The 18,332-nt window shown below is 30.1% G+C and overlaps 1 protein-coding gene across 6 annotated transcripts in view; it reads left to right on the top strand.

Annotated features, from left to right (window-relative positions):
- LOC141902693 (zinc metalloproteinase nas-30-like) overlaps positions 1–18,332 on the top strand; it is a 184,423-nt gene that overhangs the window by 21,778 nt on the left and 144,313 nt on the right. For all 6 annotated transcript variants that reach the window (XR_012618918.1, XR_012618919.1, XM_074790529.1 and 3 more), the window contains exons 5-6: positions 7,217–7,280; positions 7,369–7,454. Coding sequence is in view for 4 of the 6 variants with exons in the window: in XM_074790529.1 (XP_074646630.1) it covers positions 7,217–7,280; positions 7,369–7,454 (150 nt within the window). In the remaining 2 variants the exon portion in view is untranslated. The remainder of the gene's footprint in view (positions 1–7,216; positions 7,281–7,368; positions 7,455–18,332) is intronic.

The raw sequence follows: 18,332 nt of genomic DNA on the forward strand, positions 1-18,332 counted from the left end.
CTATGTTATACACGTGTTTTGATTACGATTTCCCCTCTACATGTTTATCGAGAAGCGCCTGATTACAAGCTGATTACAATTGATTGTCAACAGAGTTACAGCGATTTACTGTGAGACAAAGAAAATACTAAATCTATTTAGTTTTCTAAAATTTTGTGTATGTCTCATACCCTCTCATTACCTCGAACACTGTGTATCGTATCACTCGAAATTCATAAATCTACCTGGCTTTATTGGGTACTGTTTAAAAGTTATAAAACAAATTACACCCAAAACACCAATACCTATCTTTCTAATTCAGGTTATAGCGTTTAGTGGTGGGAGAAATATTCCTCCCTAAATCAATATACTTTGAATCTAAGACTTAGGTCCATTTTCCATCAGTTGACATGTGACAATATTTCGAATATCGGACCAGGTCCATTTTCCTACGTTTGACATAGGGAGGAAGATTCCCCCCGAAGTCAATACTTTGAATATCAGACCTGATGGTCGAATTCTCTTCGTTGATCTTGGGACGAATATTCCTCCCAAAGTCAATTGTTTGAATATCGAACCCCTTGGTCAAGTTTCCATCGATTGACTCTGGGAGGAATATTCCTCCAAAGGTCAATTTTCACAATAGCGGTCCTCTTAATTGGTGACATTCAAAGAACGTGCGGCTCAGATTTCTATTGTGCGCCTATCGTGCACTGCGCGTGAATCACTTACGTAATATTTTCTGTAAATGTGAAGACCTTGGGGGCATTATGTTCACTAAAGCCCGACATTATCCCACATTCCGGACTGTTAATAGGTTGATTTTACGGCAGAGTCGACAAGTTTCAACAATTTTTAACTGTTCATTTATGAATATTTGAGGACTTATGGACTAAAAATTCTAAATTTTCGATACATTTTGAGAAAGTCACAAAACATTTGAGACTGCATTGCCAATGGAAATGTACGTGCGCCACTCTAATTGGCTAGAATCCTTACATTCAATAGAAACTGGCGGCATCAGTGATTTACCGGGGAAATTAGAATTGTATGTTTGACCACGGATTCTTCGTTTTTGAGTCTATGGCTTGGCTCTGGTTTTATCATGAGTTTGAACAACGTACATAGAAAAAAATGGTGGGGATTCGACTAACGTGCATCTTTTATTCAGAAAAGAGTATCATAATATAAATACATGTAGAAATTAATATTATTTAATGACTCTAAAACGATTTGGGTTTTAGAGTCCATGGTTATATGAATATCTAATTATTTCTCAACTTTCATCAAATACTTAGGAACGCCATTGACAGATTGTCAAACCATTGAACGTTTGGGTAAAAAGTTCTGCTAGAATTGATTACGATCGGCTTTTTAGATAATCTCCACGAAGGTCACAATTTTAGTGATTTGACCTTGGGAGGTTTAAACCTCTCGAATCCAATTAGCGAAATATCGATCCTCTTTGTCGGCGGTAATGAAAGAATAGCGCGAAGTTTCTAATGTGCAGCGGTCGCATTTTGTTCACGAATAGCTTACGTAATTATAATTGAAAGTCGAGATCAATGGCGGATATAGCGCTCTATGGCCCACGCTCAATTCATAAACTGGTCCACAAATAAAGTGTTTAGAAGTATAATTGACACGTATGGACGATATTACGCTGTAAATTTATCATTTTTTCAGGACTTAAGGACCGGAAATTGGCAATATTTTTGATACAAACTGAGAAGGTATCAAAACATTTGGGAACGTGTTGCTCGATGAAAACCCGGAAATCGCCTTTGATTCCGTCAAATATCAGGATAGTTATCCGCTTCATTTGGTTACACAAGTCCCGGTCTAACGATGATTTTTCGTGTTTTGATGATGAAATATCTATAGAATTATTTATTTTTCTTTCAACTTTGGGGGCGACGTGTTGCGAAATTCTTCTCCTCACCTCAGCAACGGTTTTGTCATATGAACGCTGAATATTCTCCGCCTCGTGGTCATAGGCAGCTGAATTTCTGGTGTCGTTCGCTGAGAGATTATCTAAGTTTTTAATACGAAGGTAGTTTCATGGAGTAGTTGTGATTCGACCAGTAAAATTGTTATGTTACTTACATCTTTTTCTGCAATTAATGATGTCTTGAGCTTTGTTATCTTTGTTTTTAATTTTCGTTTTTCCTGGATTTGATCCGAGAAGGAATATTCCTTGTCCTTCACTTCCGGCTCGGCATCCTCGATTTGGTCCACGTCATCCATTTTGACAAGCGATGTCAGTCTATTTCGGAACGATTTAGAACGATTTTTACGATATTCACGATTGTCACGATGTATACTATCCGGTTCGAGGGACCGTGTGGGGACGATTGTCCACCAACACGATATCCTTAGGATTGAATTTGATACGAAAGAAGAATAACGAAAGAAAACGATGTATACTGTACAATGCTACGATGATGACTGTTTTTATTACTGATAACACGTGACTAAAAAGAAAACCTATTAGTATAGGAGATGGAGCTTGTAAAAATTAGATTCATACAATCGGCGAGCCATACGGACTTTCTTGGTACCGATGGAAAGACAACATCTTGGGGCTTCGGACGCTGGGTGTTGTAACCCTGACAACAGATGCAGCGTTGCAATAATCGCTTGTCAAGGTGACGACGGTGCTTTTCTTTTTTCTTTTTACCTTATTTCTAAGCATCAACAAAATCAGCAATAACTGGAAAACTATGATATGTAGCCTTAAAATTTCAATAAAAAATATTATTGTGGATAACTGTCAACCATTATCTATAAAATATAAATACTTCATGTAGGTATTTACCACTGAACTAAGCGGTTCTTTCCGTAATTTGCGTTTTTCCCATGGTTCGGTCAGATTGATTATTCCTATAAAATTAACTCAAAATACTAGGATAACTTTGCATGGATTAAATTATAGTCTATGATTACAGCTTCATGTCCATCGTTGGTAAAAGATGAAAAATAGTCGTTTCCATGGTTACATAGACAACAATAGATGATAAGATATATTGATCAGAAGACCGCAGAGCAGTAACGCGCGAAATACCTCGGGATAATCTCGGGAACAACAATCATAATCATAATCATAATCATAAAAATAATCATAGTAATCATAATAATCATGATCATAATAATCATGATAATAATAATCATAATAATAATAATCATAATGATTATTACATTTATTACATTCCAATCTTAATTATTATGATAATAATAATTAGATAATAAAGAGGGTTTTCACGAGAGCAGCAAGATCACGAAATGTATATTAGTGAAGTTGAAAAAACTAGTTTATATTCCTTTGATGATAAGCGATTTATATTGCATGATGGAATAAAAACATTACTTTATGGTCATTAATTAAATAATGCTAATCTTTTCTTTACTTATTCTATTTCTATATGATTATGTTTTATAAAATAATCACGATTTTCTAGATTACTTAATTGTAAATATTAAGTACTCATATGTAAATTATTATAGTTTTCTGGGTTGCTATTCTCTAAATTTTCATTGAACTTTCTTGTTTTTTCATCACCCCATGAAGTTTTTTTGATAACCTCATTCATTACAAAATATCGTAGAACTATCTTGGAATAAATTATTATGAATACATCTTGGACATTTATGTATATCATATTTTCTATTAGATGTGAGTCAAGTTTTTGATATTTGCTCACTTTTTTACGTTGTTTTTTTTATTTATTAAGTAGATTTTAATTACTTGCTGTAATAACCAACGTCCAATATTTACAATAATATGATTTTTGGTTTACCTATGTTATGGCTGTTGGTTTGCAGTCTGCCAATAGTATGTTAAATCGTGGCACAAAATTTAGTGGTAATACTTACGGCCGTTAAGCTTCGAACGGCCGATGCAATATTTTCGAGAAAAACGCGAAGAACATCGAAAACTCTTCGCTTTCTATAAGTAACTTGTGTTGACCTATATTTGTGTGTCGACACTTATATAAGGAATAGGATGAAAATGACGGGAGGCCACAAGAGAAAACAGATACGACGGACAAGAGAAGCGGGATTGGTAAGGGTGGGGAAAAAAGAAATAAAACAGGTTAGCCAGACTAGGAACCAACATCCACCAAGATTACTTGCCCAGTTCACACGCATGGATGCCCGAAAACAAATGCGTGTTTCGTATGTTCGCCGTAGGTGACGCTGGTTTTCACTTAGGACATGGTCATATCTTAAGTGATACCATATCTCCCTGTGGCTCACATTTATATAAGGAATGGGATGAAAATGACAGGAGATAGCTCACAAGGGAAATAACACGTGGCGGGATGTGGAGGGTGCAATCGACCCCACTGACTCTCCCAAAACTCACAACAAGAAAAAAAATGAAAAAGACGTGGCTCACATATTATTATTTTTAGCCCACTTGGGACTTTAACCTACTAGTTACCGCTTCAACGTCAATTAGAAAGCATAAAATTCTTTTGAATTTGTACATTTGCAGATGAAACATTTAACTGGCTTTCACCAGAGAATAAATAAACCATAAATCAAGCAGAGACTTAAGTGACCAAAGGAAAAGAAAAAGGAAAATAGTTGATTTCCAAAAAAATTTAGAAATTTTTTAGATTATAGGAATTTTAAGTGTTCTCAGAGCATTTTTTGACCAGGAAAATGAATAAAAAATTGGAAATCCGTCGAAAAACGGAAGTCTTACATCTCTGATCAAAGGGAGTTTTATTGAAAAAATCTAGACTTAATCAATGGGATACCGGCATCGCTACAGTGGCAAGCGATGATGCACTAGGATCGCTAGTGGCACTGGGTTACCGTGAATCAACTTCTCTCATTAGTTAATAAATTGACCATGGGCAAAGTGTGGTTTACCTTGAAAGTTAGAGGTTGTTTGGTGTAAGGGCTTTGCTTGAAAAAAACTTATTAATTCGTGAGTTCAAAGATCTAGAAGTTTATATTGTATTTTATCTTTCTTAAATAATCATTTTGTAGTCAAATAAGATCGAAGATAAACATTTGTTTATCGTCTTCGTCCAGAATATCGTAGGGTCCAAGTAGGCGCAGCAGCGGAAACTATTTTATATTTTCCAAAAAATATTTTTCACAATATGAAAAATTTTCAAATAAAATTCATATGATGTCACATATCAGGCTGAATATTGAGTTTTGGAAACGAAACCTCTTCCAATGTATAGCCGCAGAAGCTTAAACACCGGGCCGTAGTAATAGATCGTTTTAAATCCTGGAATTTACCACTACAATATTCAGACCTCGACTAATACCTATACTGCTTAGTATTTTCAGGTCACAAGAAATTACAATTTATAACAAATTCTATCAAACAGAAAACACAGCGCTCATCTTCTGCTACGACGATTATTCAGCCTTTTATTATATCAAACGTACACGCGCCAAGCAGCGTTACAGCATCACCATATAGTAGTCTGTATGAGCGTGTGTTTGTGAGTGCAACAGTCTAAGCACTCCGCGCACGTGGAGGCCTTGTGTAGTGAACGTTCGCTTTACTTCAATCTCAATCAACACAATCACCGGGTATTAAAATAAAACAATACCTATGGCGATATGTGAAATGATTATATTCTCACCAGCAATGAGCATTTAAAATTTGTACATATACGGCACCCAGGAAGAAAGACACTAAATATTTGGATGGATATATGAAAGCTGTGGGTACTGGAGTGTGTAATGGGTAGTGTAGTGTGATATGTGTGCATTTGTGGCCAGCACACAGATCACATTGTTCATTGGGGTTTGGTCCAGGACTCGCGAGATTTTCAACAACACGGAAGTAACGTGTAATAAATGATGACTTGAATTGCATGACTACCTACCACCCCTCATTATTGTTGGAAAACTAAACGTTCCGCACTGACTAAAAATTAGTAATAACAACTTAGAAATGGCCAGAATTTTAACTTAGGTTCTATCCCATTTTTATTTTACAATTGCGATTGGTATATTTTTTTTAACGGCCGTTAAGGCTTCATGTTTCGTCTGCAATTCACTGCAAATAGTTACGCAACTACGCACATTTCAGTGTTTTTGGCAGCTCAATCGGCACCGTTCGTGACTAGCTTCACTGCGGAATTATCATTAATTAACATCGCCATATCACATCATCAACTTATATTGTGCCTTAAAACCCAAACAGCCGAAATAATTGAAATGCACACACGATTTCTATCATTGAAAATTGAGAGAGTGGCCATGTTTGTGTTCTGTTGCTTCGCGTAAATCTCGCGCGGTGGCGCAACCGCGCGGAGTGGGGCCGATACGTCTAGTCCAATATGTGAAATGATTATATTCTCACCAGCAATGAGCATTTAAAATTTGTACATATACGGCACCTAGTCCAATGAAACGTTCGCCAAACGCTTTCCCATAATTATTTTAGTAGCGCCGGAACGTATATCCCAAAAACAGCCTCGCTCGTAGAGACGACGCCCCCAACGAGGTCATTGCAATTTTATACGCAAGAGCTAAGAATTTTCCCGCCAAAACCAGTTTTCCGTCGAATTTAAACAAAGTTGACCATGTCATCGAAGGAGGTTCGTCATGTCTTCAATCGCATCGATTATACGTCGCTTTACCCGAGAACCAATGAAAAAAATGCTCACATAAAAAAAAGTACCGCCATTTTACATGAATTGGCTCAATGCCAACCTCATTCTGCTGACAAAGGTAAACCAAAAACAGCAATGTTACCGCGCAGAAACGAAACAGACGAAGTAAGGAAGTTCTTTTCTGCGGGGTGCCGAAATGACTGCGCAGAAACTGGTTCATTTCTGTGCTCGTTTCTGCGCGGAAAATTTCGTTTTTGGGCCGCGCAGAAACGGACGAAAAAACGAAGAAATATATTTTTTGCACGTTATATTGCACGGATTTTTTTTCAACTTGGACCGAATCACCCACCATAGAATAGCTATAATTATAGTTCTATTCAACTATCTATCAGTAATGTTTTTCGGCCCGTTGTTCTTGCTCCTCATCCTGCAAGCTGAGTTGTTACTGAGCACTTGTACCTGTTTTGGTCAGCCATGTTGGATTACATCCCATTCCGCACACCATCTACCCAAGATGAAATCACTGACATTCCCCATTCTGCTTATCACCTGGCTTGCCCTGGCCAGTTGCGACTATTAGTATTCATATTGTTAGTCTACATTTTCATAACATATTTTGCATGATGATTTTTTTTGTTATGTAGGTGTAGTTCACATTTAGGTAGAGTTGGAGGAGATCAGTTTTTATATGTACACAGGGAATGTTTAGTAAGTTCTCACTTAAATCTGTAGTACCGTGCTCGTGAATAATGAAAATTCAGCTACATGTATGCTTATACTTTTAATCGATTTTTAGACAGTGGGGACAATAATACATGAGTTAGGACATACAATTGGATGGATACATGAACAGGCTCGGCCAGATAGAGATCGTCATATCAGGTACCGGTAAACGGAGATAATAGAATAACAGAATAAAGTTCACTAGGCTTATTTACTGGCGCTTTCACAGATAATAGGGTTTTCTAGTGTTTTTGTAGAAGGGCCTATTGTTATTCTGCGGACCATACATGCGGTGACAGGCAGCAGAAAATTTATAGCCATATAGGTATTTGCGTAACTATCTACTGCCACGTCAGTCACCGTGGAGATCATTGGTAGGTCACCGAAGCAAAAAATATTGACTCGAGATCGTGTCACCTTAAAATCAATAAAAAGTAGCGGGTGATATTCCGTACTTTAAAAAAAAATTTTCTTGAAGTAATGATATAATCAGTAAGCATTGGTCTATTTGAGTTCTTCGGTTCAAGCTTTCTACGATGATAAGGCTACAGGCGAAATGTCGTCATTTTGATGTATCGGTACTTGAATCAGGTAGGTGCATTTAGTTTTCCGTGCTGAATATCATAGAATAATCTAATCTAGCATACGAACTAGTAAGTGAAGCAATACTGGGTCCATGCTTGATAGAATTCTGACTTAGATATATAAAGTCGATATCTAAATGACAGTTTTTTACCTTGTTTAAAAAGAAAACAATGGCAACGGTTCGTCGTACCGGTGCTTAGGTTCGTTCGACCCCATGAACCACCGTCGCGCACGCCATGTCCGCATAATAACCTAAGCTATTGTGTTAGAGATTTTCATTGAACCGATTTTGAAATATTTAGGGTGGTTTATTTATTTCGGTATGCGTATTTCTTCCACCACGCGCTTGACTATCAAGGTTACCATGGTTATCAAATTCAATTTAATTTATTTTGCCTTAATAATCCGCCGATCATCTGCTTATTATCATGTAAACCTTGGCCTACTGATGCTATACGTCAAATGGGTAAAATATTTAATCGGCATGTGTTCCCGTCAACCTTGTTTTGCTTTACTCCATGAAATTAAATATTTCAGGATCGATGTGTGAACTCCTGAGATGATTTGGTTTTTGGGAGGAATTTTTATTGGCACTACAGAAAATTCATCCTCGACAATAGTGCAAGGTTCGGAAAAATAAGGGTTTTCAAATCGGATGAATGACCTTAATATGCTGATAAGCCATGTGATTGAATTGCAAATTCAATCAACTTTTATTCTACAAATGAAAAGAAAATCCAATTTAATTTTATTGAACGAATAACGTCCAATCCAATACAATTTTTTTATTGGACAAAATCAAAACAGTCCAATTCAATTTTATTCTGCAAACGAATCAATAAGACAAAGGGAAAGGATTCATATGAGCTATTCGTTCCTGTCGTCTGTGCTATTTTGAATAACACGATTGTATTGTTTAAATTACATGGGATTGTGGGGAGTGTGGCCAACATTGCATTATTTACAAAAAGCAAATGTGACAGGCTGGCCTCGGTACCCGGTGGGGGCTTATGTTTAATGTTTTCATTTCTTTGAATATGGGATGGAGCAAGCTAGTACTACAGTTGTCGTAGACTTGCATGGGGTTGGGGGATGAAACGCATATGGCTTTGCCCGGGAGAGTTTTTTTTCAGATCTTGACACGGATTTTTTGCAAGTAACAGGGACGTGAATGAATGTTTCTTATAATGCTTAAAGGTCGAGTGCCCTCCAAATAGAATATTGTATAAAACCTATTTTCTAAATGTGATATGTGTATAAATGATGTATGTGATATGTGTATGAATGAAGTGTGTTACTAATTCTGATTTTAGTAAAGCCATGAAATAGATTTCGAATAAAATATGTAAAATAAATGGTAGAATTAAAAGAATATAGAATATTTGTTGATTCTAGAAGACTGACAAATTATAAATCACGTAATTTACTAGTACTATTAGATAGAGAATTTAAGAATTGTGTTGATTTAAAATTAGTAAATGTAATTCTTTTTATAATATATCGGATAAAAGTATTGAACATAGAGTCTTTTTAATTCATGACAGAAATAGGAATAGATGGTTTCATCTTTATCTTAAACCAGGATTATATAATTTAGAAACATTAGCTCAAGAAATTAATCAAAGAGCTCGTTCAAAACTGGGTGCATCTGCTGGATTTGGATTAAGCCTTATTAAAAGTGATAGCTCTGATAAAGTAAGAATAATATTAGGAAATGAAGATCAACATCAATTTCTAGTTAAAAAACCTTTAGCTAAGATTTTAGGAATTAACCCAGATGTAAGGATACGTAATGCTGATGCTACACCAAACTTAATACCCTTTACACACTTTTATATTTATTGCAATTTAATTGATCCAACTAAAGATACAATTTGTAGATCGAGTTTATTGAATATTTTACCATTGAAGAATGTTAAAGAATTTGGAACGCAAATAAATTATAATTTAGCTGAGTGTGATTTCAAACCTTGTATTCCTCAATTTAATAATTTTAGATTAGAAATTAGAAATAAATCACAATGGATACTTAATTGATTTAAATAATTTCCCTGTAATTTATGAATTAGTTTTAAGATGTAATTGTAATTGTAGGAGTAATTTTTCACTATATAAATATGAATATAACTGTTGGACCGAGTCTATGTTTTGGGTTTGATTTTAAACATGGTAAAGAAATGAGAATTAAACTAAATGATGTAATTACTGATACTGACGTAAATCATTTAATAATGCACCAATGATTAATAAAGGAAATCATGATATAGAAAAAGTAATTGATTTAATCAAAACACCTTAAGAATATTATGAATTAAATGAAGATGGAATTATCGATGATATTAAAAGAATAATAACTGAAATATATGATAATCATAAAAGTAGTAATGAAATAAATGTTGAAATAATCATAACTAAGTTAACTTAATATTTTGAAGATAGTAATTTTTTTGATTAATAAATGAGTGATAATAAGTGGATAATAACTGGATTATATAATGGTGCCTTACTATCAGCTGGAACTGTTGGTTATTCAATGGTATTAAAAAAAGTATTCAAAATGGGAAGTATTAATGATGATAAATTTGATATCAATGATATTCTAAAATTAACATTAGCAGTTACTTTATCTCATTTAACTATTGATTATTTAGAACAACAAAAATATATTCCTCCTATATAAATGCGTAATTACTTTACTAAATAAATGGCATCTGCAATTATAACTATTATAGGATCGGCAATTGTTAACGCTTTAGCATTTACTGGTGGTGGATATTTATTTAAACATATCGACAAAAATGGATCATCAACAGAACAGAAAAGGCATAATTTAGCGTTAGAGAAATTAAATAAAGCAGCAGAAGAATATAGAGAAAAAAAGACAAAACTATATGGATTACATCAATAACGAATTATATAATCAGAAAATTACACATAGAGATTTTCAATCAGTCGATGAAGCTATGAGTTTATATAACGCAGTAACAAATCGTGAAAAATTACATCTATATAAACCTAAATTATCAGATTATTATACACCAAGTAGTGAACAGAAAAAAATGAAATAATTTGGATCTTAGGTGGAACAGTTATTGTATTATTTGTTGCTTATAAATTTTCTAATTAGTAATTTCTTTTCTAAATAAATGGTTGATAAAGTTGATGATATTGATATTATTCCTCATGATATAAATAAAACTAAATCAAAAACATATTTGGAAAAACAAATATTAGAATTTGAAAATGATTTAAAGGTTAAAAAGAAAAATATTTAAAAAGTAAAATTATTATTTCATTATCAGTGGTTCAGTTACAATTAGTTCTGTTATAACATTTCTAGCATTATTCTCACCATTAACACCTTTAGCTATCTCAATTGGAGCTTTAGGTTTAAGTTCAAGTGTATTAACCGGCGTAAGTTCAAAATTAAATATAAAAAGTTATAAAGAAAAAATATAATCTAATATAAAAGAAATTGATGAATTAGAAAATACATAAGATTATATAATAAGTTTAAATGGTAATATAACAGTTGAAGAACAAGATAAATTATTAAAAGAATTAGTAAATTATTAATTTTCTTATTATATAAATGGGGTTTCCAAAAGCTTTCTAATATAATAAATCAATTAAATATAATATTCCAGCAATAGATTTTAATAAAGATATTTCATATAGAAATGAAGTTTTAAATTCATTAATTAATTTAGATATTTATGTTACTGAAACTAATAATTTTCATGCAAAGATGGAAAATATATTTCATGTATATTTAATTAATTTTCAAAAATTGAAAGATGAAAAACAATCGTTATTAAAATCTAATATGAAGTGTTGGCAGAACCAATTAAATTTTGCTGTTTATTGTGCAACAACAGGATGTGGAATTAGTTGGAATGATCATTTGACTAATTCAAAGTATAAATTAGTCAAAGTTTATTTAGATTCCATACTTATTTTCAAATAAGATTAATATTAAATGAATAAGAGACTCCTTTGCCAGGGTCTAGATATTTTAAAGAATTAGATAATAATATTAATTTATCAAAGTTTTGTAAAATTTGTATTGAATTTAATATAGATATAAATCATTCTGATTTTAGAACAAAAATTAGAACAATAAAAGAAAATGTTTCAGCATATTGTACACTTCCCATACCATCTAATAGCTTTTATAATATCTATAATAATAAATTAGGTTATGGTAAAATAGAAACTAAAGATTTAGAATCATTAAATTTCAATAAATTACCGAAATTCTATGATAATTTAAAACAAGAAAACAATAATGTTTGGGTTTATTTTATTTTTGAAAATAGTGAAGGATTTACAAGATCAGGTATACAAAGAATAAATCAATCAATTAGAACTTATTTGATATGTATTCTAGGTGTTCAAGTTGAAACAAGATCCCCGATAATTGGAAATTCAAATACATCATTTGATACACAAAAACAATTTAAAGAATTATTTGAAGATTCAATTCATAATGATAAAAATAGATCGATTCCAGAAAATATAGTTAGGTACCAAAATTATTTAGATAAATCTCATGTAAGATTAAATTATTGTATAGGACCTAATTTATTAATTATTTCTGATGATTTTATATTAAAGATGGGAAATATGATTGGTTATAATAATTTAATAAAGACTGCAACAATAAATAATTCATTTGGATTAAATGACATAAATAAAAAGATTATTACTGCTCCAAAACTAATGGAAGGTGAAAAAATTAAAAAACATATTCGATCAACTGAAACTAGAACTAAAAATATCAAATTAAATAATGATTCTAAAATAAAAGATTATAATACGTCAGAAAATATAAAAACTGATATTATTCAACATGATATAATTAAAACTAATAATGATAATAAATCCCATGAAAATACCAAATTAGCTATAACTTGTATAGGAATTGTAATTGGAGGAATATTATATTTTAAATTTTAATTTTTATATGGTATAAATGGATGTAGAAGGTGAAGCTTGTGAAATGGGAGAAATGGGAAATAATAATGAAGGATTTATACCTGATGAACCACAACCTGATTTTAATGAAACTAATATGGATAATGATGATGGATCAGCATATAATTCTAATTTAGCAGATAGTGGTTCTAAGGCCCCTTCAACAGACCAATTGATAACTAGATCGAGAATAAATCCTGAAAACGAAAATCCAGTAAAACAAAATTTAGTAAAACAAAATTTAGAATATAATGCATATATTTATAATTTCAAACCTATATTTGAAAAATCTGGATATAATATCAATGATAGAGGTGCTAGACTTTTAGTAAGAGAATTAAAACTTTTAGATAGTGGTTAATATCATTATCATTTGAAAGATGATTATTATATTGATATCTCTTATAAAAATCTAAATAAAATATTAGCAGAATCAACTTTGAGTAATTTAGAACCATCTAGAATTAAAAGAATAAGTAATAGTAATGAAATAGAAAATGTTACACAAGAAGAAATAAATCAAAATAAAAGAGTATTTAAACAAAGAATTAATGACTTATTTGAAACAATCAATAATAATTTAGAAACAGAAACAACCTCTGAACAGAATATAACTTCCAAAACTAGTAAACTTAAATCAAATAAAGTTCCAATTGAAAAACTTTTACCAAATGGGTTACTAGATGCAAGACATCAAGAATTAGAAGATTTAAATATATTTTCTGATAAAGCAATTAGAGAAATTTTTAGTATAAGACTTGCATCTGATAAAATTGCACATGCTAAAAGTATAAGGGAATTTAAATATAGAACTTTAGAAAAAGATAGAAGTGATAAAATTAAAGAATTAAAGTTAGATAGAGATAATAAAGTTATTGAAGAAATTGAATTCAAAAAAAGAAATGCATATTTAGAAAAAGAAAAAGATGATTTAGAATATAACATAGAATTACAGAAAGAAGAAATTAAATTATTATTAATTAATTATTATTAATTAATTAATTATTAATAATATTAATAGATTAAAAGTTTATTTTTAAGGATTTGTTGATAAAACCAAATTCTTAAATATCATTAAAAGATAGAATAAAATTATTATTTAAGTTAGAAGGTATAACAATTCTTTCAATTCTAACAGCTGTAACTATGGTATTCACAACAATAGGTTTAGCAATATTAAATTCAAAGTGAAAGATGGTTTGAAAAAATTAGCAAAATATTTATGGGAACTATCTAAAAAATCTGCTGCAGCTTTACCCGGAATTATTGCATCTATTGTTGGTTTTGTTTAAAAATCTGCTGGGAATATTCTTAACTTTGCTGCTGAACATATTATTTCATTTTTTATAGTTGTAAGTGCAATTATTTTCGGTTAGTGAATATGATCAAAAATAAATAATCAATTTTTTTCTCTTAAATAAATGAGTGGGAGTTACATAAATCCCTCTAAGAATTCTAGAATATCTAATGCTATTCAAGCAGAGAGATCTCATCATATAATTACTCATAATCCTTCTAATATTAATCCCGATGAAACGTTATATGTTAGAATTCCTCGATTAACACAAAATACTTTTTATGTTCCAAATAGTATTTATTTGTCAGCTGATATAAAAGTAACTGGCCATGATAACAATTATGTTGTTGATAATGTTGGAAGATATTTGATTAAAAAATTAACTATAAAGATTGGACCAGAAACAGTTTATTTATTAGATGATTATAATTTATTAATGCATTACAAAGATTTATGGTTAACAAAAGAAAATAGAAACAATATGATATTTCAAGGCATCCAATCAGAAAACCATAATAAATCAAGATCAGAAGCTAATAATGCAATAATACAATAATAAAACTAATGCTACGGATAATTTGATTAAAAAGATTTATGGAAGCAAATATAAAATTCCATTAGACTTTGAATTGATAAATAATAATGCACCTTTATATAAATATGCTATACAAGAAGATATTATATTCGAAATAACATTTGCTCCTGTTAATGAAATAGTATTATCAAGCGTAGTTAAAGATATGGGTTATAAATTATCGAATATATGTTTAGAATATGACACAGTAACTAATGAAAATTTTTCAAGTATAATTCAAACTCAATACAATCAAGGATTTTCATTATTATATGATTATAGTGATAAATTTAAAACTGTAACTATTAATGCAAATGATGAAATAATTAATGAGAATATTAACTTCCCAAGGAGATCTATTAAAGGCATATTAATATTTTTTATCACTGCTACATATTCTAATGGTGCAATACAGGTTGATAAGTATTATAACCCAGAAATAACAAAAGTAGAAATAACTATCGAAGGTATAGCTAATAAAATATTTTGCCAATGAATGAGAATGATTGATCAATGGCCAGAAATTAGAAAACATTTTATGAATCAAAAAGTAAAATCATCTGAAAATTGTAATATTAATCAAATTGATTATTATACCGGTAATAAATACGCATTATGGTTAGATTTTAGAACAACTAAAGATAATTTATTACATGGTTCTGGGAAAAAATTACAGAACACTAAAGATGGAATACAATTATTCATGAAAAAGAAAAAAGGGAGCTTAGATTTCAAAATGCACATTTATATCATATCTGACGCGCAATTAAATATTGTAAATTCTCAAATGAATAGTGTTATGTATTAAAATTTTAATTTTAATGAAAAATTCTATAATAAATGGAAGGTGGAATATATGAAATACAAACTACAAGTGAAATAATGTCAGATATCTATTATATAATACCTTATGAACATAGTAAGTATTTTGGAGAATTCTATAATCAATTCAAATATAGAATAAGTAAAATTGATAATAATAAAAGTGGTGTTGTTGATAATGTAAGTAATGAAATTGATATGTTATATAATAATGTTTTACCTTCTACATATAATAATAAAATAATATTAGATTATAGTGAAAATAGAAATTATTGTGGTTATTGTAAAGGTGCATTTTCAAACAGCCCATCAAATTGGAATAACCATATGAATACAGCTGTACATATTACTAATGTTATAAAACGCGTTGGTTTAAGAGAATTTATAGAACACCCATTTAGATATGTAACAAAGTTTGTTTCAAATAAAAAAGTAAATGGTAAAGATTTATATAAAGATTTATTATGTGAATTTTTATCTAAGGAACCTGAACACAGTAAAGATGAATTAGATTTAATTGATGCTAATAAAATATTAGGATCAAACATTGTAAATAAAATATTAAGGTCAAACACTAAGAAAGAGGATATAGTTACAGATAAGCATATTGATAATGAAGATTATTTAGATACAGATTGGACGAAACGTAAAGTAGTAACTATTAATGATGCGGTAGATCGGATGAAAAAGGATTATATTGAAAAAACTTATGATGATCCGGTAGATAGGGTTAATAGATTGTTAGAGTCTGATGATGAATTGGAGGATGATGATGAAAATGATGTTAATTATCTCACATTCACATAAGATAATAGTTGAAAATGGTATAAAATAATAGTTAATAAAAAAGGGGTTTTAAGCATTTAGGTATCTAATACGTATTCAATACGTATCTAATACGTATTTAAGTATTTATGTATCTAATATGTATTAATCTAAATAACCTTTATTATTTTCAAACTTAGTTGAAAAATTAAAATATATTAGTTGAATAATTAAAATAAATAATATATTTTAAAAAAGGGGGTTTTAAGCATTTAGGTATTTAATACGTATGTAATACGTATTTAATACGTATCTAATACGTATTTAATACGTATCTGATACGTACCTAATACGTATCTAATACGTATTTAATACGTATCTAATACATAAATGCTTTAAATGCCTTATTTTATAAATTTATATTCATAAGGAAATTGAAGCTTCAGAAGTAATTTTGAGCCTTTATTATTCTTTAATTTATTCATATATTCATCATGTAATTCAGTAGGTATAATTTGATTCTCTTCCAATAATTGTTGCATAGATTTTCTATCTTTGTTATAAAATAAAACTAAAAATCTTATATTCTCCCTAAAATCTTTCACAATTGAATTATAACCCATGTTGTTATCCCAAAATGTCTCCCAGAGAAAGCTAAATAGCATAACTCACTTTCTCTTACTTTTGAATCATGTAAATTTGCACAATCATCTATAATGAATAATGTATTTCATCCTTTATAAATATCCATTGCTATTTTAATCAATTATCTAAATTTTCTTTTACTGTTTTAGGATTTAATATGATAAACTTTTTTATCTTAACTATATCTCTATTATATGTTTTATTCATTTCATAAGTAGGGCATAATAATATTATATTATCAAAATGATTCTTATAAATAGTTTCTAACAAATCTAATATGAAATGTGTTTTACCACAGTTGGTTACTCCAGTAACTAACATATTATGCGGTTCAAATATAAATTAATCTTTATTCATTTATTCTTTTAATTTTACTAGATGAAATCCATTCATTAAATTTATCATCATACCCTTTATATTTCACCAAAGAATACTTTTTTCCTTTAAGAGTTTTTGTTTTCAATACTTTTTCTATTTTGTATTATATTTCATCTGGATTCGGTACACGTGATAATTCTTATTCATAGAAATAACCTAATATATCTTCATCTTTTAAATATTCTAATATATAAACAAAAGGTTTAGTAAGTATTATCTTTTTAATTTTAAATATATCTTCGGTAAAATTAGGAGTATAACCTTTATAAAATGTTTTTCGATATTTAGATATTCTTACATGCTGTCCTATTTTGAATTTAGGTTCACCAAAATCATGTGTAACAAATGCTCCATATAAATTATTCCAAACTATTTCTGAATTATCTTCTTTTCTAGCTTGTATAGGTTTCATATTTATAGAACTATGTTTAGAATTATTATAACCTTTCACTAAATCATCTAACACATCGATATATTTATATGTTTCAGTTGCTGTAAAATATTTCCACATTCTAGTTTTCAATGTTTTATTAAATCTTTCAATGATAGCTTTTTTATCTGAATGCGTTGAAAAATATTCTACATCGTTATCAGATAATAGTTTTTTAAAATGTTTATTATAGAATTCCTTACCTTCATCAAATTGTATCCTACCTGGATTAGCTTCTTTAAATATTGATTTAAAAGCATTAGTAACCTCTAAACCTGTTTTATTTTTGATTGGTATACTCCATGCGTATCTACTTAATATATCTATAACATTTAATATCCAGAAATATCCTTTGTTGTATTCCTCTAAGTTCTTCATGTCAATTAAATCTGCTTGCCATTGTTGATCGATATATGAAACCATAACTTTCCTTGTTAAATAATTTTTATCCATTTTCTTATGGATTTGATATCTTGGTTGATTTTGTAACCATAATTTTAATTCACTATATTTTATATTTTCTTTATCAGATTTAATTTTATCCCATAATTCTGAAACGCTAGA

The sequence above is a fragment of the Tubulanus polymorphus genome, chromosome 3 (assembly GCF_964204645.1).
Source record: "Tubulanus polymorphus chromosome 3, tnTubPoly1.2, whole genome shotgun sequence".
Lineage (NCBI taxonomy): Eukaryota > Metazoa > Nemertea > Palaeonemertea > Tubulaniformes > Tubulanidae > Tubulanus > Tubulanus polymorphus.